General features: G+C 42.0%; 1 protein-coding gene across 18 annotated transcripts in view; it reads right to left on the bottom strand.

Annotated features, from left to right (window-relative positions):
* The window catches only part of ST3GAL3 (ST3 beta-galactoside alpha-2,3-sialyltransferase 3), a 215,468-nt gene that overhangs the window by 105,742 nt on the left and 85,752 nt on the right, over nucleotides 1–23,974 (bottom strand). For 13 of the 18 annotated variants that reach the window (XR_015157735.1, XR_015157732.1, XR_015157733.1 and 10 more), the window contains one exon: nucleotides 15,610–15,657. The exons of the other annotated variants lie outside the window; for them this stretch is intronic. Coding sequence is in view for 6 of the 13 variants with exons in the window: in XM_086384037.1 (XP_086240163.1) it covers nucleotides 15,610–15,657 (48 nt within the window). In the remaining 7 variants the exon portion in view is untranslated. The remainder of the gene's footprint in view (nucleotides 1–15,609; nucleotides 15,658–23,974) is intronic. 18 annotated transcript variants of the gene reach the window in all.

Here is a 23,974-nt window from a genome sequence, read left to right as displayed (position 1 = left end):
CAAAGACTTTCATGTAGTCAATGAAGCAGAAATAGATGTTTCCCTGGAATCCCCTTGCTTTCTCTATGATCCAGTGAATGTTGGCAATTTGATCTCTAGTTCCTCTGCCTTTTCTCTTTTTTTAAATTAATTAATTAATTTTAATCGGAGGCTAATTACTTTACAATATTGTAGTGGTTTTTGACATACATTGACATGAATCAGCCGCGGGTATACATGTGTTCCCCATCCTGAACTCCTCTCCCACCTCCCTCCCCATCCCATCCCTCAGGGTCATCCCAGTATACCAGCCCTGAGCACCCTGTCTCATGCATCAAACCTGGACTGGCAATCTGTGTCACATATGATAATATACATTTCAATGCTATTCTCTCAAATCATCCCACCATCCCTCTGCTTTTTCTAAACTCAGCTTGTACATCTGAAGTTCTTAGTTCACGTACTGCTAGTTTGAAGGAGTCTGAAGTTAGAAGTTAGAAGCCTAGTTTGAAGGAGTTTGAGCATAACCTTAACTAGCATGGGGGCTTCCCTGGTGGTTCAGTTGGTAAAGAATCTGCCTTCAATGCAGGAGACCTGGGTTTGATTCCTGGGTCAGAAAGAACTGCTGGAGAAAGGATAGGCTACCCACTCCAGTATTCTGGCCTGGAGAATTCCTGGGTTTTTTCCTAGGTTGAAGAGTCAGACACGACTGAGCAACTTTCACTTTTTCACTTTAAATAGCATGTGAAATGAATGCTAATTTGAACATTCTTTGTCACTGCCTTTCTTTGGGATTGGAATGAAAACAGACCTTTTCTACACCTGTGGCCACTGCTGAATTTTCCAAATTTGCTGACATATTGAGTGCAGCACTTTAACAGCATCATTTAAAGGATTTGTAAATAGCTCAGCTAGAATTCCATCACCTTCTCTTTTTTGTTTGTCATAATGCTTCCTAAGGCCCACTTGACTTCACATTCTAGGATGTCTGGCTCTAGGTGAGTGACCACACCATCATGGTTATCTGGGTCATTAAGACCGTTTTGTATAGTTCTTTTGTATATTCTTTTTTTTTTTTTTCATCTTTTTTTTAAAATTTTATTTTATTTTTAAACTTTACAATATTGTAGTAGTTCTGCCAAATATCGAAATGAATCCGCCACAGGTATACATGTGTTCCCCATCCTGAACCCTCCTCCCTCCTCCCTCCCCATACCATCCCTCTGGGTCGTCCCAGTGCACCAGCCCCAAGCATCCAGTATTGTGCATCGAACCTGGACTGGCGACTCGTTTCATACATGATATTATACATATTTCAATGCCATTCTCCCAAATCTTCCCACCCTCTCCCTCTCCCACAGAGTCCATAAGACTGTTCTATACATCAGTGTCTCTTTTGCTGTCTCGTATACAGGGTTATTGTTACCATCTTTCTAAATTCCATATATATGCATTAGTATACTGTATTGGTGTTTTTCTTTCTGGCTTCTGTGTATTCTTACCATTTCTTCTTAATCTCTTCTTGTCAGGTCCTTACTGTTTCTGTTCTTCATCGTGCCCATCCTTGCATGAACTGTTCCATTGGTATCTCCAATTTTCTTGAAGAGATCTCTAGTCTTTCCCATTCTATTGTTTTCCTCTATTTCTTTGCATTGTTCATTGAAGAAGGCCTTCTTATCTCTCCTTGCTATTCTCTGGAACTCTGCATTCAGTTGGGTATATCTTTCCCCTTCTACCTTGCTTTTCACTTCTCTTTTTTCCTCAGCTATTTGTAAGGCCTCCTCCAACAATCACTTTGCCTTCTTGCTGTTTTCTTTTTCTTTTTTCACACTTCTTTTTCTTTGGGATGATTTTGGTCACTGTCTCCTGTACAATGTTATGAATCCTTGTCCATAGTTTTTCAGGCACTCTGTCTACCAGATCTAATTCTTTGAATCTATTCATCACCTCCGCTATATAATCATAGGGATTTGATTTAGGTCCTACCTGAATGGCCTAGTGGTCATTTTCTCTAATTTCTTCAACTTAAGCCTGAATGTTGCAATAAGGAGTTGATGATCTGAGGTCTTGTCTTGTTGACTGTATAGAGCTTCTCCATCTTTGGCTGCAAAGAATATAATCAATTTGATTTCAGTATTCACCATTTGGTGATATCCACGTGTAGAGTCGTCTCTTGTGTTGTTGGAAGAGGGTGTTTGCTATGACCAATGCGTTCTCTTAACAATACTCTGTTAGCCTTTGCCCAGCTTCATTCTGTACTCCAAGCCCAAATTTGCCTGTTATTCCAGGTATATCTTGACTTCATTCTTTTGCATTCAAATCCCCTATGATGAAAAGGACATCTGTTTTTTTGGTGTTAATTCTACAAGGTCTTGTAGGTCTTCATAGAACTGGTCAACTTCAGCTTCTTCAGCATCAGTGTTTGGGGCAAAAACTTGGACTACTCTTCACTTTCTGCCATTAGATGTTGATGTTGAATGGTTTGCCTTGGAAATGACCTGGGATCATTCTGTCATTTTTGAGATTGCACCCAAGTACTGCATTTTAAACTCTCTGGTTGACTGTGAGAGCTGCTCCATTTCATCTAAAGGATTCTTACCTACAGTAGTAGATACAATGATCACCTGAATTAAATTCATCCGTTTCTGTCCATTTTTGTTCACTGATTCCTAAGTTGTCTATCTTCACTCTTGCCATCTCTTGCTTGATCATGTCCAATTTACCTTGATTCATGGCCCTAACATTCCAGGTTCCTATGCAATATTGTTCTCTACAGCAACAGACTTTACTTTCACCACCAGACACATCCACAACTGAGCATCGTTTCTGCTCTGACCCAGCTGCTTCATTCTTTCTGTATCTATTAGTAATTGCCCTTCGTTCTTCCCTAGTAGAACGTTGGACATCTTACGACCTGAGGGGCTCATCTTCCAGTGTCATATATTTTGCCTTTTCATACTGTTCATGGGGTTCTCACAAGAATACAGGAGTTGTTTGCCATTCCCTCCTCCAGTAGACCACGTTTTGTCAGAACTTTTCACTATGACCCATCTATCTTGGGTGGCCTTGCACAGCACAGCTCATGGTTTCATTGAGTTATGCAAGCCCCTTCACCACAACAAGGCTATGATCCATGAAGGGGATCCCAAGAGAAGACACCTGGGCCAGTGACAGCCTCTCCTCAAGATAATTTTGGTTTTGCTCTAATTCAGATAAATGGAAAAAAGACTCTGCTTAATATATCAGGTACTTATAAAAATCAATAAGGTTTCAATTTTAAAAATAAACTGAAAACAAAATTTCCCAAAAGAGTTAGTTTCAAAGTTGAATACTGTTTCAAAAATCTGGTTTTACCCTGCCATCAAAAAGAAAACCTCATTAATTTGCCAACACCTGTTGCTTTTTCTCCATGTGGCCAAAACCTTGGGAACTATCCTGTTACTCCTTACCAGATATGCGCTAAGACACCTTCAGACATACAGTGAATCCATGTTTTGGCTGATTCTTCCTCCAGAGAGGCCAGAGGATGTTTTCCCCTTGTCGCAAACTGAAAAGTCAGGGCCAAGTAGGAACAAAACATAAACCAGGGAAGAGGATGAGTGTAATGCCCTTCTGCAGCAAGTCACATAACCTCCTTGTTGAAAGCTGAAATGTCTTCTTCACCACATATTTTTGTATAGTAACCGTGATTCTATTTATGGGTTATTTTCGAATGGCGTCTTAAGTTGTGTTTTATACACTCATACAGACTAATTGCACATTAAACAGGTAAGAAGACACTGTGCTTCTAAATAAATTATACCCTTCCTTTCCATGGCTCTTTTGGACTATCTGTTGTTTTCTCTCTTTGTTAAGAAACATAAGCACTAGAAATATTTCACATTTCGTCTGTAGTTTAAGAAAATGTAACTGCATGAGTCCAGTGATGATAAATGGCAACTGACATTGGGGTTCAGGTCACAGAGCCAAGAGGGAATGGAGTCCCTCTGGTGATTCCATGCCCTGTCAAATGGGACAGCCTCTCCCATCTCCAGCTATCTATGTCAGGCAGTAAGGCAGACCTGGTGTTGTCACATCATCCGGGGTTTTTTAAGTCAAGAATTTGGATCTTTTATGGTAAAATTCCTCAGTTTGTAAATACTGGCAATAGATTCAAGAAAAAAATTAAAGATTATGAGGATCAACTGAAGTATGTCCGTGGCCTGGATGCAGGCAGCAGTGTGAACTCTGTCTTACTCTGGCAGATAAGTTGACTACAGAGGACATGGCCTGTATTCCCAGAATTTGTTGCAGAAAAGGATCTATGAATATGCTGGTGTGGGGTGGCTTTAGGTCCTTTTCTAAAGATCTGCCCAGCAGGCTGTTGGGCAGACAGAAATAAGAGCAGATTCCAAGAGTCCCAGGAGCTACACCAGGAGTGAATGACAAGGCTCTGGCGAATGCATTGCCCACATCAGGGGACCCTCAGGGAGAGGTCCCCAGCTGGAGGGGTCTGCAAAACATCTACAAGAGACCCCACGAGAGTCAGCGTTACACACTGGCCAGTCCAGGGAGTGCCCACACTATCTTATGTCTTCTCTGCTCATCCTCTCTCTCCCTTCCTTTCCAATTCCACAGAGGTTCAAAATCACAGCTGGCAACTGGCGTACAAGTGGAAAGAGGAGGACAAACAGGGGGCACACCCTTCCTGGGTCAGCACCACTGCTTCTAAACCCTGTGCTGCGAGGGGAGTCACTGCAGCTCTGAATGAGCTGAAAGCTATGCTATTACACAGGGCAGGACACTAATTTTGGAATTGGTGACTCAATAAGACCATGGGATTTCTATTACCTCAGAGGTACCGAAAAATTCTCTGGACCGCCCACGCTGAAAACATCTTAAGGGGACACAGAGAGACCAATGAAAGTGGCTGTGATTAACCCCTGATGTCTCCTGCATGTTCAACATACTGGTTGCACTAACTTAGGTAAATACAGCTACTCGGAGGATCACATAACCAAAGTGTGGGAAGGGCCCGGGTGCAGGGTTTTACAGATGACCAAAAGTGGCTGGAGTGCCAGCATACCTCCCTCAGTCAGCTTCACTCTCCCCGCTAGCTTAGTCGGGATACAAATTCTCAACTCTCTTTCCTCTTAGGAAGACTCTTGGGTTCTGTTTGGGTTCTCCTTTCCTGTGCTATGGTCTGGAAATCCTGTCTAGGCCATTAGCTCGGGCAGTTATAGGGTTTATCTCATTTATTGCCCTTCTTTCAAAGACCAGGGTCCTGTGTCATCTATAGTTCAGTGTCTGAAAGAACTCTTCTTTCCCACATAGTTTGTCTATTTTTCAGTTGTTTCTCCTCCTTTTTTCACTTTTCCTTATCTGGTCTAGACTTTACCATGCTTAACTGTTCAGTTTAGCCTGCCTCAATTATCTTCCCATTGTACCCATACCAAATCTCTCTGCCCAACCCTTCTCCTGAGCTCCAGACTTGGGCATCCAGGTGGCATCTCCACTTTGATACCTATAGTAACCTGAAACTCAGGCTGCCTCACAGAGTTCATTTTTACCACCTGCACACATGCATAGCCTCTTCCTGTACTACTACTACTACTAAGTCACTCCAGTCGTGTCCGACTCTGTGCGACCCCATAGATGGCAGCCCACCAGGCTCCCCGGTCCCTGGGATTCTCCAGGCAAGAACACTGGAGTGGGTTGCATTTCCTTCTCCAATGCATGAAAGTGAAAAGTCAAAGTGAAGTCGCTTAGTCATGTTCGACTCTTCGCGACCCCATGGACTGCAGCCTCCCAGGCTCCTCCATCCATGGGATTTTCCAGGCAAGAGTACTGGAGTGGGGTGCCATTGCCTTCTCTGAGCCTCCTCCTGTATCCCTGCCTTAATAAGCGGTACCACTTTTCACCCAGAATATCTCACTGTATACAAATGTGTTCCTGAAGTAGCATGTGAATTCAGCTTATACAATAGAAATGCTATTTTGAGTGCACCAACTCTTCAGGGAAAATTCGCCTCTGGGGAAGCTGGCAGAAAAGCCCAGTTCTCACTGGCAGTCAACTGATGCCAAATCTGTAATAAGAATGGAAGATCCTGGGACTCTCAAGTCACCAGACACAACACATGCTGATGTACATACACAGCTGAAGGTCCTCTCCCGCAGGTGTCAGAGCAGCAATGCCACAGCTGCACAGTGAAGGAGAGATGTTTAGTCTGGTGGTTTAGGCTGCCTGCCTCAGCCAGGCTGGAGAGCCCAGCATTATAAAAACCCCTAACCAAGGAGTGCACGTGTGTCCCTTGCCTGGCTCCAGGTGTGTAGTGGCATGAACCATGCAAGTCTCTGTTCTTCTCTTCCTGCCCCTGTACCAAGTCAGACTTGTGAATGCATAAAGTGCCTGTTCAAATGCTTCAAGTCTTGAAATTAACCATTAACCCTTCCATTGCCATTTCAAAGCAGTAAGTTGGTGTTCTGAACTCATATAAACTCCTAGAAGGTTCAGAAATTGGACATAGACAAAAGGAGGCCATGCACTAAAGTGTGTATGTACCTAATAATGTCTCTATCAGCAAAATTAAAAGAATTACAAGGAGAACGACACAATGGGTCTCCTGTCATCATAATGGGAAACTCACAGACCACTGAAAAACCAGGCTCACACAGTCAGTGAGAAAGCAGATGACCTGAACAGAACAATGAATAAATAAATTTGAACTAGCTGAAAAACAGAGCACCTTACACCTGACAAGTGGAGAACGCAATTCTCTTCCAGTATATTTGGAAACTATGAAAACTGACGACCTGAGAGGCATAAATGCCAAGATAAAAATTAATAAACGTTAAAACAAGCTCAAGTTTTTAACTTTAAAACTTAAAAATATTTTTGTTTTACAGCAATTTGAAATTTTAATACATTCCATATCACTTTGTATTTTATTTTATCATAATTGTATAATGTAAAGGAAATTAAAAATGTTTTCATAATTCCCTGTCTAAGTAACCCTGAGTCCCTCCTGCTTATCTTAGCAGGGGGTCCGGATATTATCACCTCCTACTTACGCTCTCATGTGCAAGTGGCTGGGGTACTGACTACACAGTAACATCTTCTAGGATGAAGGGGGAGCTCCCTGAAAGAAAGCGTCCCATTCCAGCCCCACTCTCAAGCCACTGAGCCCCAGAATGGACTTTCAGGGAACACAGCTGCACACTGTGAGCCGATTGTGCGACTGGCCCTTCCGGTTCCCAGTGACCCACCTCCTCTGATCATTGTAAAGAGCCACCACAAATTCCCGTGCGTGGTCACTGTGCTTAGAAAGCAAAGCAGATGCTTAGGCTGATGACAACAGTGAATATTCCCCAGGAAGGCCAGCTTGAGGAATATTACTGAAGTAGATGAAGTTTAGTGAAGGGATAAAACCATGGCCTTGATTCTATCAGAAAACTACAGCACTTCATATTAGAATGCACGAAAGTCAGAAAAGCAGGATAGGCCATCGGGCAAGAAAAGTCCAAGTACATAAGAGAAGAACTCTGCTGCCAGATCTTTTTTCAAGGGGGTCTTTGGCTCCAGTCTCTGAGCTATGATGAATTGCTAAGTGCAAAGGGCATAGGGGTAAATGGAATGAGGACCTATCCTAACCAAAATAGATCCCTCTTTTCTAAAGAAAAGGCACTGTACAGCCTCCAATAAAAGTCACAGGCTATATTAAACATAAGTAATGTATGTCCTGGCTTGGGTGGAGGAGGAAGTTGGCAACAGTTGCAAATGGCCTGTGGGACATGCCAGACAGAGGGAAGAAGTGAGGGAATGAGTATTTACTGAGCATCTACTGTGAATTCACACTGCTTTCAGAACTTTCACCTGCACTCTCAGTGTAACTCTTACAACTCCTACGAGGTGGGTATTTCCTGCATTTTACAGAGGAGGGAACAGAGTCTTGGAGATAAGAATTAACATGTTCAGGATCCCCAGCCAGTACATGGACCAGCTGGGGTATTGTTGAACCAACCCAGGTTTGACTTTGCAGCTTCTTGTCTTTACATTATGCTACACTGACTCTCTGAGGATAAGAAAAGCAGACCCTCATATTAGGAGAGCTGCCATGAGAGCAATTATCTACTCCTACCTCCCACTCCTGGCTCCAGGGTGGTGTCAGAAGGCCTGGCCACGCCCACACATGAACCATGGGAGTCCCACAGAGGCCCAAGAGGGGCTGGCCAAAGTGCAAACAGCTCCCACATCAAGTCAGGAAAATAAATCATAATGTAGGATCAATTAATCAAAGACAAACTAAAATAGGAAAAGCAGTTATATAATATAAACACAGAAAGAATTCACTGACCTGGACTAAATTAACTGACCCAGTAAAGTAAGGAGTTCACCAACTGAAGCCCAATCTCAAACGGGTGTACACTGGTGTGGGGGAGGGCAGAGGCCTAGTGAGCAGGTCCTGATAAGACAAGGCCCTCAGTGCCTGTGCGCCCTCCACCCAAGCAGCCTGGGGCCTCCACTGGCAGGTAGAAGCCCCATCCCAACACAGGCTGAGAGGCCATGCACGAACTCTCCTCTGTCCTGGGAAGGAAAGCAGATGTCTAGAGCTGAGGAGCCTGGTAGGCTGCAGTCCATGGGGTCGCAAAGAGTCGAACACGACTGAGCGACTTCACTTTGACTTTTCACTTTCATGCATTGGAGAAGGAAATGGCAACCCACTCCAGTGTTCTTGCCTGGAGAATCCCAGGGACGGGGGAGCCTTGGTGGGCTGCCGTCTATGGGATCGCAGAGTCGGACACAACTGAAGAGACTTAGCAGCAGAGCTGAGCAGACAGTAAATTCAGTTTTATTCATGATATCAAGTATGCCCAGACCATGCCAGGGCATGTTGTGCTAAGCGGCAAGATTATGATTGACAGCATGTCAAAAGGGCAGCTGGGACAGGAAATAGAAAAAATGGCTCACTCTGCGGTTTGTATCTCAAACTATGGAGCTTACTGGCTAGTGTATGTGTTAGTTGCTCAGTTATATCTAACTCTTTACCACCCCATGGACTGTAGCCCTCCAGGCTCCTCTGTCCATGGAATTCTCCAGGCAAGAATACTGGAGTGGGTTGCCATTCCCTAGTCCAAAGGATCTTCCCAACCCAAGAATCAAACCAGGGGCCTCCTTCATTGGAGGCAGATTCTTTACCATCTGAGCCACCAGGGAAGCCCCACCCATTGGGTGGATATATACAAATAATCACTAAGCACAGATACAGTCCTTCTCTCCAAACAAAAATAATTTTATTTTCCCCAGTTTTAGGAATAACACAAGCTAACTATAAAAATCCATATGAAAAAAAACTTAAAAAGAATGAAGTAAGAATCACTCAAAACTCTCATTATCTAAAGCTATTTGTTGCAAACATTTTGGTATCTTCCCAGAAATCTCTTCTCACAAATATATGTGTAAATATGCATATATAATTTTACTTTCATGTACCTTCAATATACATGCTGTTTGTTCCTATTTTGTTTACTCAACAATACCCTCAACATCTTGTACGTCAATAAAAATAAAATTGCACCATCATTTCTAATGGCTACACAGTATTCCACTGTACGGACACGCCATTGGACATTGGACAATGTCCTATTATGTCCTAAATAATGTTTCTATGTTTCTACTCTTCCTTCCTTCAATAAATATTTCCTGAGCACCTATTATGTGGTGGGTACTGTTCCAAGTTCCAGGGATACAGTCGTGAACAAGAAAGGCAAGGTCCCTGGCCACATGAAGCCTACATGTTAGTTGGGGTGGGGGGAGGGGTGGATAACTAAATAAGGTAAATAAATAAATAATTTGAAGGAAGGTAAATAAGCAGGTAATTTGAAGGAAGGATGACAGCTAAGAAGAAATAAAGGCATATCTGCTTAGAGAAAGGTTGGAGATCAAGAGAGTAGACTAGATAAAGTGTTCTGGGATAGCCTTCTTGCAGAGGTGATATTTGAACAGAGATTTGAGACAATTATGCAAAGTAAAAGATAAAAGCATTCTAAGCAGAAGAAAGGGCTTCTCTTGTAGCTCAGTCGGTAAAGAATCTGCCTGTAGTGCAGGAGACCCAGGTTCGATCCCTGGGTTGGGAAGATCCCCTGGGAGAAGGAAATGGCAATCCATTCCAGTATCCTTACCTGGAAAATCTCATGGACAGTCCATGGGGTCGCAAAGAGTCGGGCACGACTGAGCGACTAACACTTACTAACTTAAGCAGAAGAAAAGTGAGTACAAAGACCCTGGGGCAGGAAGGAACCTGGCATATTCATGGAATGGCAGGAATGCCAATGTGGCTTGAGGACAGCGAGGGGACAAATGAACACAAATCAAAGTGTTGAGATAATTAGAAATTGGAATAGGACACTGTAGTTAATGGCGTTTGGACCTGGAGAGATTGCAGGTGGAACAAGATGTGATCTGACCCACATTTATAAAAGATGACTCTGACTACAACATAGAGAATGGACCACTGGGAGGCAACCAGTGAGCACAGAGAGACCAGTTAAGAGATGTTTACTTGTCTAAGGGGGAAGAAGATGGTACCTTGGACAGTGATGCTTGAAAGAAGGACACACCATGAAGACAGAAAGGTAGGAAAGGGTGAGGAAGAGGAACAATCAAGGTGATCACGAGGTTTGTGCCTTGGAAGTTTGGTAGGTGAGGGAGAAAATATGGGGGACAAACAGGTTTTGGCATACAGACCCTGCACATTTCACCATATGTATACATAAGCATTTTATTTTTGGGGGCGGGGGTACCATGATTTGTTTTCAGTTTTTAAAAAATGTTTGACTTTCAATTATTCATTGCTAGTATACAGAAATATAATTAATTTTTTGCATTCTGATTTTGCATCCTGTTATCTTGCTAAACTTAGTTGTTAGTTCTGGCAGTTTTTAAAAACAGATTCCTTGGGATTTTCTATGTAGGAAACCATGTCACCTATGAAGAGGGTTGGTTTTATTTCTTCTTTTCCCATCTGCATTCTTATTCATTCTTTTTCTTCTCAGTGTACTGGCTAGGACTTTCAGGAGTGGTTCTTGATCTTAGGGGGACAGCAGTTTTACCACAAAGTATGATGTTTGCTGTAGGCTTTTTGTAGATGCCCTATGTCAGATTGAAAAAATTCCCTTCTAAGTTTTCTGAGAATTTTTATCGTGAGTAGGTGTGGAATTTTATCAGATGCTTTTTCTTTATCAATTGACATGACCATGTAGTTTTTCTTCTTTAGACAGTTAATATGGTAGATTACACTGATTGACTTTTGAATGTTGAGTCAGCCTTCCATTCCCAGGATAAACCCTACTTGGGCACCAAATTTGGGAAGTTTAAGCCATTACTTCTTCAAACATTTCTTCTGTACTGCACTCTTTCTCTCCTTCTGGGACTCCAGTGACACAGACTGTAAACCTTCCAGCATTGTCCCATAAGTTACTGAGACACCGTTCAACTTCTTTGACATTTTTTTCTTCTATTGTTCAGATTGGAGAGTTTATTTTCAAGTTTACTGATTCTTTGCTCATCATCTCGATTTTGTGGTTGAGCCTATTTAGCAAAGTTTTTAAATTTTCAATTATTGTATTTTTTTCTCTTATCTCCATTTCATTATATATACAAGTTTTTTTCTTTTTGTGCTAACACTTTCTATCTAAATTCATGTCAACAGTGTTTATCCTTACTTTTGAGAGCATTTTTTTTTAACAGTTTACTTACAAGATTACCAGTTTATTATGAAAGGATTCAACTCAGGAACAGCCAGATGGAAGAGATGGAGAAAGGCGTCCAGAAGCATTTGTATAAATGCCACTTTAAAGTCTGTCAGATTATCCCAACATCTGTGTCACCCTAGCATCAGCATCTATTGATTGTCTCTCCCAGGCAAGTTGAGATTTTCCTGGTTCTTCATATGATAATTAATTTTAGATTGTGTCTTATATATTTTGAATATTATGTTGTGAAACGTGTTTAAATCTTCTTTAAATCCAGGTCTGATTTAAATCCAGTGGAGAATGCTGATATTTTTGTTTCACCAGACAATCAACCAAGCTGGGTTTAGGTGACAAGTTCTGACCAGCCCTCTGTGAGCTGTGGTTTCAGTGCCAGTTCTGCTTCCAAAGCCTGTTCAGGTGTGACCTCTGTGTGCACTACCCAGTGTCCAGTCTGGTCCATCCCTTAGTTCAGTTCTTAAGTCTTTGGTGTGTTGGTTGGAATCAGACGTGCACATGCACAGCTCAGGGTGAGCCCAGAAGTTCACATACAACATTACGGAGTTGCTTTTCTGAACTCCTTCCTCTCTGCTGTCTCCTTGTACTTTCCAGTTTATCGGGCCTCCCCTTCTTGGTCCTCTGGCCCCAAAGCTGGGGTTTTATTTACCACTTTCTGCCACACATTTCCTAAACTGTACCCAAATCTGGAACCAAGCAGCAAGAAGGTGGGGAGAGAAAAGACAACTGGATTTTCTCCCACCCTCTTGGGATTACAAAAAGGAAGTTTTGATCAAAGAAGAATATTTCCTTTCTTCGGTTTTAGGTGCTTGAAGGCCTCACTGCTATTACTGGGCACTGCCATCCCCACCACTCAGGGGACTGCCTGGGGATTAAGGCATGAGAAAACAGAAAAAACGACCTTAGGGATATCCCCCTCTGTCTGAGCCTTAGAGCCCCTTTCCCAACCAGAGCCATAACTAGAGGTCTTCTGGAATTCTCTCCAGTTGTGCCCTGATGTCTACTCTGTGCTCAGGTTTTTGGACGCCTCAAGTCCATGACATGGGATACCAGAGGAAAAATGAGAAATCCATTGCCAGTGTGGTAGTACTTCTAATTCTAGCTTTTTCCTCCAATCTGTCTACTGCTGTTTCTATTCCAGAGTCTTTCAAATAGCTGCTAAATGTCCAGGCCTTTAGCTGCTTTCAGTTACAGAGACAGATTCTTACACATGTATCTTATACATATATTCTGGTATATATATGTAACTATCTATTTATGCAGGGAATATATTTCCTAGGGCCTTCCCAGGGCCTGGTCACGGGTATGTATCTATTCAGATTTAGCTAGACACTACCACAGTTTTTTCCAAAGTGGTTGTGATCAACTTACCCACTGACAGCAGAATTTCCACTGCATCAAATCCTTACCAACCTTTTATCAGGCTTTTCAAGTGTCCCTATTTTGGTAGATGTGCAGTGGTATCTCAGTTCAGTTCAGTCGCTCAGTCGTGTTCTGGACTGCAGCACGCCAGGCCTCCCTGTCCAACACCAACTCCCAGAGTTTACTCAAACTCATGTCCATTGAGTTGGTGATGCCATCCAACCATCTCATCCTCTTTCATCCCCTTCTCCTGCTGCCTTCAATCTTTCCCAGCATCAGGGTCTTTTCAAATGAGTCAGTTCTTCATATCAGGTGGCCAAAGTATTAGAGTTTCAGCTTCAACATCAGTCCTTCCAATGAATATTCAGGACTGATTTCCTTTAGGATGGACTGGTTGGATCTCCTTGCAGTCCAAGGGACTCTCAAGAGTCTTCTCCAACACCACAGTTCAAAAGCATCAATTCTTTAGTGCTCGGCTTTCTTTATAGTCCAACTCTCACATCCATACATGACTACTGGAAAAACCATAGCCTTGACTAGATGGACCTTTGTTGGCAAAGTAATGTCTCTGCTTTTGAATATGCTGTCTAGGTTGGTCATAATTTTCCTTCCAAGGAGTAAGCGTCTTTTAATTTCATGGCTGCAGTCACCATCTGCAGTGATTTAGGAGCCCCCAAAAATATAGTCTGCCACTGTTTCCACTGTTTCCCCATCTATTTGCCATGTAGTGATGGGACTGGATGCCATGATCTTAGTTTTCTGAATGTTGAGCTTTAAGCCAACTTTTTCACTCTCCTCTTTCACTTTCATCAAGAGGCTCTTTAGTTCTTCACTTTCTGCCATAAGGGTGGTGTCATCTGCATATCTGAGGTTACTGATATTTTTCCTGGCAATCTTGATTCCAGCTTGTGCTTGAAATGCTAATTTGCATTTCCCTAGGTACTAATACAATTGAAGACCTTTTCATTGGGTTATTGGCCATCTGGATTCCTCTTTTGTGAAGGGCCTATTTGGGTCTTTTGCTTGTTTCTACACAGGGTTGCTTCTTTATTCACATTGATCTTTGTAGCTCTTTATTCTGGAAACAAGCCCTTTGTTGGCTATTTATGTTATACATCTTTTTTCACTCTGCCTTTTCACTCTCTTAATGGTATCTTTTGATTAACAGAAGTTTTACTTTGTAATAAAATTGTAATGTAATAAATTATAATAAATGTAATAAAATTGATTCATGTTTTCCTATGTGAACTGACACAACTTTATGCCTATTTCAAAACTCTTTCTATCTGTCCATTCTGTCTTAAAGCATTTCAGTGGAGTATCAAGTATCAAGGTATGAGACAGCAAGATGGCAAGGCAGAGAGTATAGGCTCTAGGGTTAGACAGATATGAGTAGCCCTGGACAGGGTACTTTGACTCTTGAGTATTAGGTTTCTTTATCTATAATTAAAGATGTACTTACTATACACCTTGCAAGAAGTGTGAAAAAGCACTTGGCTTTGGTGTTTTTAGTGCTGGTGCACAGTAGGCCCTCAGTAAACAGTGGTAGCTGAGATTATATTCTCTGATCGTCCTTCCCCTCGCCCACATTGCTACAGTGGCCTGAACCTCATGGCTGCATTGTGAAGCATCAGTCTATCGCAGTCAACCACAGCAAAATGGGTTAATTGCCTTTAACAGGCCAGCAAAGTCTCCCTGTTACTCACAGGCAGCACCCATGGTACAAGAACCACCATCTTCAAGTAAAAATTAAGACCTGACGCATGGAGATGCTCTCCTCATGAGGTAAAGTCATTCTAGGGCTCCCATATGGATGCAACGGCAGCAAGTTGAAGAATCAGTATCTTCCCTTTCTGTTCACTGCCAGCAGCAGAGGGCTGTGGGGCAGGCAAACAGCCTGAGATAGGGGAGAGCAGGGCTCCACTAAGCCTGGGTGATCCAAGTCAAAGTGGTGGGTGTGCCGATTTCTGCGTCCTGCGCTGTTGACACAGGGAAGCATGGGAGTGCTTCAGCACGTGTGCACAGTACATGCCCCTACACACAGGTGTGTATTTGAGTTATATGGGGTGTGCCCGTGAACCTGCAACAGGGTGTGTGTTCTCAGGAAGCTGTGATGCTCTCACCATCCCAGCATGTTCCTGGAGAGCCTGATGGTCCACTGCTCCTGCGTGCCCAGAGGTTGGCATCTTTCAGTGGCCTCTGCCCATCTCTCTCTGAGACAGCATGTATGCACAGGAAACAGACATCTTTTCTATGACCCTGGACCACCCTGAATGAGGACGGAGCATCTACTGCAAACTCTTGGCTGCACACATTTAAAACAACTGGCAAAGTCCTCTGGACGCTGCATCCCACTGCTGTTTCCCAGACTACAGGTCCCTAGAAAAGCTTCCTGAGATCTTCCCACAATATTGAAATATTCCAGTGCCCTCCCCAGACGCCCCCTCCCCGACCTCATTAGGCTCCACTTCAGCTGTGGCCAGTGCTGAGAGCAGAAAGGATGACAGAGGGGAGGGATTGGTACCTGAGCCTAGCGTTTGTCCCGCGGAGTCAAAGGAAAGAACCACTGAATCTGCAACACAAGAGGACAAGTTCATTTCTTTCTCCTTCTTACAGTAGAAACAAAACAAAAACAAACAAAAAGAGCAAGCTCTCACTGGCACTGCCCAAACCCTCTCCCAAGGAAAGGTCAACAGGACAGGAATCAGCTGCACAGACAGCCTCCACAGGTCCGTCCCACCCATCCACTGGGCCAGGAGGCCCTGCCAAGCCCAGCCCCAGCCTCCTGCCCCTGGGAGGAACATCTCAGGGCAGAGACATGCCCCAAATTCTTCAGAAGTATTTCCTGCCAAATTAGGGGACAAATTTACTTCTTTTTCCTTCACACAGTGAAAATAAAATTAAAACAAAGCAAAAGAAAATGTCCATCCTGAATTTGGTTAAAGGCACCAACATTTTCCTTTGATTTACTTTCTTTTCCTATTATTATATCCAATTGTTTATTATTTCCTCCCCCAAAAGGTATCAAGTGACTTACAGGAATTTACAGTATACACTGGAATTTCAAAAATGAAGAAATCAAAGGAAGGAAAAATATTATATAGTCAGGGGAATGTTAGTGCACAAAATGCATGCCATGAGGACCTAACCAAACACTACAGGTTGAATCAAAGAAGTCTGAGCTCCCAAACAGCTAAATAAAGGAGAACATGAACAAGATTGAGGGCTCACAGTATATTCATTCATTCATTCATTCAACTATTCAGTAAATATTTATTGAGCATCTACTACGTGCAAGATACTATACTATGCCCTTGCAATCCAGACACACACAAAAATGCACGATCTCCACCCTCATGGATCTGTCATCAGTCTAAGAGAAAAAAAGTCACCCAACAACAACTTATTCAACTGAAAACTGATGAAGTAAAAACAACAACAAAGAATGTGGGAAAAGCACTAAATGTTTGGAAGGGGAGTGTATATTGGTTAGGCAAGGCTTCCCTAAAGAAGTGAAACCTGAACTACAAGCTGATGGATATGTAGGATACGTAGAGGTTAAACCCGACAAGAAGGGAAGGGGCATTCCAGGCAGAGGGTGTCCTGTGTGGAGACCTGAAGCAGGATTGGACAGGGTGCCTCAGAGCAACCAGAAGTAGAAAAGCAAATACTGTATAGTGATCAGAAAGCAATTCCTCTTGTAGGTCTTAATAAATGGAGATGCTGCACCATGTTGAAGACTGTTAACTTCTACATTTCTATTATATGATAAATAACTGTGAATCTTTTATGGCTGTTTCCTACAACAGGAGCCAATACAAATGATGGCATAAAGCCAACACACAGCTCAATAAATGCAAATTATTAATACAAGGGACACCAAGACAATTTAAGGCCCAACATAACCCCAGAGACTCCAGACTCAAAAAGGATCATATTCAAAAGGCTCACTCACTACAAAGGAATACTAGCTGGCTGCCTATAGGAACAGCATCTGCACCCCAGGGAGCATCCCACCCCAGCAGGACCCTTCAGATCTCAGGTATACATCATTTTCTTTGTACTGTACATGGATATCTGACACAAGAGTTATCAAAACTGGAAGTTACATCTGTCCCACTGCTAGACTATAAGCTCCATACAGACAGATACTATGGATGCTTTGTTCACTGACATGTTACCAGAATAACAGCTGGTGCATGCTCAGTCACTTAGTCATGTCCAACTCTTTGCCACCCTATGGACTGTAGCCTACTAGGCTCCTCTGTCCATGGGAATTCTCCAGGCAAGAATACTGCAGTTTCCGTGCTCTCCTCCAGGGGATCTTCCCTGACCCAGGCACTGAACCTGTGTCTCTTACGTCTCCTACACTGGAAGGCAGGTTCTTTGCCTTTTGTGGATATCTGCCTATCCTTCTTTTTCTGGGAGTGTTCTGATAGCCTCCTTATCCACACTTAAACTCCAACTTAGCCTACTTCCATCATCTTTTATACTGCTGCATGACTTTTCTAAAAAGTATACCTGACCACCTCTTTGCTCTTGATTAAAATGCTTCAGTGGCTTCCTCTAGCCTGAAAGATAAAGTTCAAGCTCTGACCTTCACGGTCTTTACCATTCTGGCTCATTTATGACCTGTAATATATCCCATGTTCCAGATATGCTAAACTGTTTCTATTTTCCCAAAAAGATCTTCACCTTCATGTTTTCAGACATCTGACATACTGTTTTCTCTACCTGCTTGCATAGAAAATCTCCCACTTTTCTATTAAGACCCAAAGAGATCATCTCCTCTTCTTAAAGCCTTCTCTGGTCAATTTGCCCCTTCTCTTTAGGCCTGCACGGCTATTACGGCATTTGTCATAGTGCATTATAATCCTGTTTTTACTCTTGCTCTTCTCTCATTAAACTGCATGTCCCCTGAGGACAAGGACTGTCTATTTATTTTGAGGCTTTGATGTCAAGTGCACTGACTGACGCACAGAAAGTGGTCAACATGCTCATTAAACAAAGGAATAAACTAGTAAATGGCTTCGCTTCCTTTCAAAGGTGATGGTATCTGAGTGATATTTCACAAACTGGTGTGGGGAGAGATCTATTCTGCACAGAGATTCTCATTCAATTCAAGTCAACCTTGAAATGTCCTTGTAGCAGAAAGATTCAGAGGTTGAAGCCCAGCCTCATCCTTGGAAGATGAAAGCATTCCCACGAAGCAGTGCAGGGGGAATAAGGAAAGGGCCCCAGGCGCCTTCTAGGTGAGGGATCACAGTCACCTGGAGGAGATTAGCAAAGCCTTTCTGAGAAGCTGACTGCCCAGATGAGCAACAGCAACACCATCTCAAATTTTTATTGCAGTTGACAGGTACTTTTCCAATTGCAATTTACCATCTTTGTACACACAAGCAGTTCTGAAATAATCTCTTTCAAAGTTTTCAATCTTTTTCTAAAAGAAAAAAGGCTACACGTTAACTAAAAGACTAAAACTTTAAGAGTAAAAGGAAAAAAAAAAAAAGAAACCTAAATGTGAACAATGGTTGTCTCTGGGTGAAAGAATTATAGATGATATTTATTCCTGCAGTTTTGAAAATTTTCTATAGTGAACATGTAACTTGTATTATCAGAGGGAAAAAAAAGTTAGGAAAAAACTTTCTAATCCAGCTCTAGGATTTTAACCTCTAACTCATTGGTACCAATGCAAAAGGATGGCAGGTTCTTGATCGCCTTCCTGATTCACTATATGTGCTGACAAGCTATTTGGCTTTTCCCTTTCCTTATACCTCAGTAACCTCAATTCCTAAATAGACCAGCTTTGAAAAAATTCTTTCCTTCTTCATTCCTTCTCACAACTATTATCAGTGGCCTATTATGCGCCAGGGCTGGTGATACTAGAGATATGAGCTGGTCTATCTAATCTATCCTATCTGATCTATCCTATCCAGCAGATAGGAGCTGGTCTTTCCCTTCTAGCCAAGGAAGCAGAGATGTTAATTGGCACTTAGAAGTAAAGCATGATAAAGATGTGCAAGAAGCAAGCACCAAACAGATAACAGTCTTACTGGAAAGAAAGAGTTTTTGTAAATATTATTTCCAGTGGTGGTGGAATGCTCCCAAGACCGTGTGTCTTTAAACTGCAGAAGATGCAAGTGAGCGGGCAGAAACTTCAGGAGGAAGTCAGGGACATATATCATGTTTTGTGTAATTTGGATGGATATTGCTTTGAGCATTTAAGGCAGAGATTTGAGAATCAGTTTGGCCATTCATTTTTTTGTGTTTATTCTGAAGGATGTAAGATCATTTGAGCTATAAACCACTTTGACAGCTAAAGGGAAAATTCAGTATTCAACAAATTGAAAAGTTTGTTTTGCAAGAAGCAGAGCAAGAACATCCAGACTTCCCCCTCTCAGGCTAACAAATACGTCATTTTTATTTCAAGCAGCCTGGGCTCCAGCTGTTCCTGGCTCTGAGGCCAGAGGCAGCCATGTGGTGCGCTACACAAGTGACCAAACAGAATTCCAGACCAAAGCACAACAGAGCATCGCTACACATGACTTTGTTCAGTGAGGAATTGACTAGAAACCTTTTATTATGGTCAGATGTTTCCTGTGTCTGGTTTCTGAAGTGGATAAAAAGAATATAAAGAGAGGATAGAGAACAGGGCCCAGTCTTTCCAGTCACTGGAGAGGCTTCCAAAAGTCATATTATGTGGTGAATAAGCTATGTTTTGGGTACTACCTGTCATGGCACACACTCAGCACATATATTCTGCTAGCCACCACAGGTAAGCCCTAGAGATGGAAGAATGAATGGGGAAAAAAAAAACCAAACTGTTCTGTCAAGTAGCTTACAACCTAACAGGTAAAATAAAAACATATATAAAGCTAAGCATTATATAGTTAACAATACCATACTGTATACTTGAAGTTTGTTGAGACAGTGGATGTTAAATGTTATCATCACACACATACATGCAAAAAGGTAACTACGTGAGGTGATGGATGTGCTAACTAGCCTTTTTGTAGTCATTATTTCACATTATATATGTCTTTCAAACAATTACATTGTACACCTTAAACTTACACAACAACTATTTGTCAATAATAACTCAATAAAGCTGAGACATTATTTTGCTGACAAAGGCCCATCTAGTCATGGCTATGGATGTAGTCATGTATGGATGTAAGAGTTGGACCATAAAGAAGGCTGAGTGCCAAAGAATTGATGCTTTTGAACTGTGGTATTGGAGAAGACTCTTGAGAGTCCCTTGGACTGCAAGGAGATCAAACCTGTCTATCCTAAAGGAAATCAGTCCTGAATATTCATTGGAAGGACAGATACTGAAGCTGAAGCTCCAATACATTGGGCATCTGATGCAAAGAACTGACTCATTTGAAAAGACCCTGATGCTGGGAAAGATTGAAGGCAGGAGGAGAAGGGGATGACAGAGGATGAGATGGTTGGATGGCATCACTGACTCGATGGACATGAGTCTGAGCAAGCTCCAGGAGATGGTCTGGGAGGAGGCCTGGCGTGCTGCAGTCCATGGGGTCGCAAAGAGTCAGACACGACTGAGTGACTGAACTGAACTGAAAGCTGAAGGGGGGAAGCTAAGTATAATGAATAGGTATGGAAATAAGGGGGATATTTCATTGTTCATTAATTCAACATATTAATTAAGCAACTACGATACACCAGACTTAGGGATACAATAATAAAGAAGAACAAAAATGCTCCTATTCTCAAGGAATTTATATTTTAATCAGGGAGATTGAAAAAAAACAGTAAATAAATGAACACAATAATGTCTGACAGTGATAAGTGGCATGAAGAATACCCAATGATGTAATAGTGATCACAGGTGGAAGTACAGGCAATGCTAGATTGGGTGTTTTGGGAAGACTTCTCTGAGGAGGCGACATATGACTGAGACTGGAAGGCAGGAATCCACCAAGAAAAGACCAAAGGAAAAAGAGTTCCAGGTGGAAGGAAAGAAAGTACAGCAATCTTGGTGCATTTAAGAAACAGAGAGAAGGCCAGTGTTGCTGGAACACAGAGCATGAAGAACACAAGGGGGGTGTGACATGGGGTCAGAGAGGAAGACAGGAGCCAAATCTGTAGGAGCCCTTATGTAAGAGGCCACAGCGAGACATCTGTACTATATTTCAATAGCAGGGAGAAGCCCCGCTTAAAACTAGGGGAGAAACTGATCTGATTTATATTCTTTTTTTATTTTATTTTTTTTTAATTGAAAATTATTTATTTTAATTGGAGGCTAATAACTTTACAATATTGTATTGGTTTTGCTATACATCAACATGAATCTGCCATGGGTGTACATGCGTGCTGATTTATATTCTTAAACATAAATGTTCACTGCTATGCAGCAACTAAACTGACTGTTCTGGCAACACAGTAAAAGGTAGATTGGAGAGACAGAAAGAGAGACTGAAGGCCAGAGGACTGGTAGAAAAGAACGCAACATTCCAGATGAGAAATGATGGTGGCCTGAACCAAGGCAGTGGCAACAAAATTAAAAAACAAAAGCCAATGGATGCTAATAATGTTTAAAAGGGAACATTTATAAGGCTAGTGACTTGTGGGACATGAGTAAGAGATTAAGAAGAAGGAGGATTATATATATCTATATTCTGGGCTTGGGCATATAGATGCTGCTCTTTGCTTAAATGAGAGTAGCCTGCATCTAAGCCACATGACCCTGCCTCCCCTCTGGTCAGACAACCGGACCACAGGTGAGCACCTGATCCACGAGAAGGCAATCCATAGACTGATCATCCATCTAAAATGCAGACAGGTTCTACCTTTTACAGACTTGAGTTGGGATGCACAGAGCTGGGGCTGTTGGCAGGAAATACAAGCAAACAAGCAAATAAGAACAGAGGCTGGGAGGCTATGGACTGCACTTGATGCTGAGCCTTAGGGCCCATGTTAGTGGCAGAGCATCAACTCTTCAACAGTGAAGAGCCACAACCCTGTTGTTGAGGACAAGACACCAGAGCTGCCTTGGATGCAGAATATTCTTTTGGTGCAGTCAGCTATCCCATGCATCATCTTTCCATGAGACCTTGAGATTTAGCTTTTAGTTCCTAGGGACTTGGCCTATAATTAAGATTCTCATTTTCAAGTCTCTTGCTATCTTGGAGCTGTCTATAGTTTGAGTGGACTCACTTCCTTTACCTTCCAGCCTGCATGCTTTAATATCCTGTAGCACTTCCTTCCCAATAACCTGCTCCAAGCACAACTCATCCTGACAGTCTAAATCTCAGAAGAAGTAGAAGGCCCCTCTTGGACATTGGGTCTAATCTGTGTTTTCCAATCTAACTTCATGAAAGAGCTCTCTTTTGCTGTCTCGTATACAGGGTTATCGTTACCATCTTTCTAAATTCCATATATATGCGTTAGTATACTGTATTGGTGTTTTTCCTTCTGGCTTACTTCACTCTGTATAATAGGCTCCAGTTTCATCCACCTCATTAGAACTGATTCAAATGTATTCTTTTTAATGGCTGAGTAATACTCCATTGTGTATATGTACCACAGCTTTCTTATCCATTCATCTGCTGATGGACATCTAGGTTGCTTCCATGTCCTGGCTATTATAAACAGTGCTGTGATGAACATTGGGGTACACGTGTCTCTTTCCCTTCTGGTTTCCTCAGTGTGTATGCCCAGCAGTGGGATTGCTGGATCATAAGGCAGTTCTATTTCCAGTTTTTTAAGGAATCTCCACACTGTTCTCCATAGTGGCTGTACTACTTTGCATTCCCACCAACAGTGTAAGAGGGTTCCCTTTTCTCCACACCCTCTCCAGCATTTATTATTTGTAGACTTTTGGGTCGCAGCCATTCTGACTGGTGTGAAATGATATCTCATAATGGTTTTGATTTGCATTTCTCTGATAATGAGTGATGTTGAGCATCTTTTCATGTGTTTGTTAGCCATCTGTATGTCTTCTTTGGAGAAATGTCTATTTAGATCTTTGGCCCATTTTTTGATTGGGTCATTTATTTTTCTGGAGTTGAGTTGAAGGAGTTGCTTGTATATTTTTGAGATTAGTTGTTTGTCGGTTGCTTCATTTGCTATTATTTTCTCCCATTCTGAAGGCTGTCTTTTCACTTTGCTAATAGTTTCCTTTGATGTGCAGAAGCTTTTAAGTTTAATTAGGTCCCATTTGTTTATTTTTGCTTTTATTTCCAATATTCTGGGAGGTGGGTCATAGAGGATCCTGCTGTGATGTATGTCAGAGAGTGTTTTGCCTATGTTCTCCTCTAGGAGTTTTATAGTTTCTGGTCTTACGTTGAGATCTTTAATCCATTTTGAGTTTATTTTTGTATATGGTGTTAGAAAGTGTTCTAGTTTCATTCTTTTACAAGTGGTTGACCAGATTTCCCAGCACCACTTGTTAAAGAGATTGTCTTTAATCCATTGTATATTCTTGCCTCCTTTGTCAAAGATAAGGTGTCCATATGTGTGTGGATTTATCTCTGGGCTTTCTATTTTGTTCCATTGATCTATATTTCTGTCTTTGTGCCAGTACCATACTGTCTTGATAACTGTGGCTTTGTAGTAGAGCCTGAAGTCAGGTAGGTTGATTCCTCCAGTTCCATTTTTCTTTCTCAAGATCGCTTTGGCTATTTGAGGTTTTTTGTATTTCCATACAAATTGTGAAATATTTGTTCTAGCTCTGTGAAGAATACTGTTGGTAGCTTGATAGGGATTGCATTGAATCTATAAATTGCTTTGGGTAGTATACTCATTTTCACTATATTGATTCTTCCAATCCATGAACATGGTATATTTCTCCATCTATTAGTGTCCTCTTTGATTTCTTTCACTAGTGTTTTATAGTTTTCTATATATAGGTCTTTAGTTTCTTT

Source organism: Bos grunniens, chromosome 3 (genome assembly GCF_055505025.1).
Source record: "Bos grunniens cultivar Pamir isolate PY7600 chromosome 3, Bosgru_T2T1.0, whole genome shotgun sequence".
Taxonomy (NCBI): Eukaryota; Metazoa; Chordata; class Mammalia; order Artiodactyla; family Bovidae; genus Bos; species Bos grunniens.
Note: the sequence above shows the minus strand (reverse complement) of the source record. Positions and strands in the feature narration are given on the sequence as shown.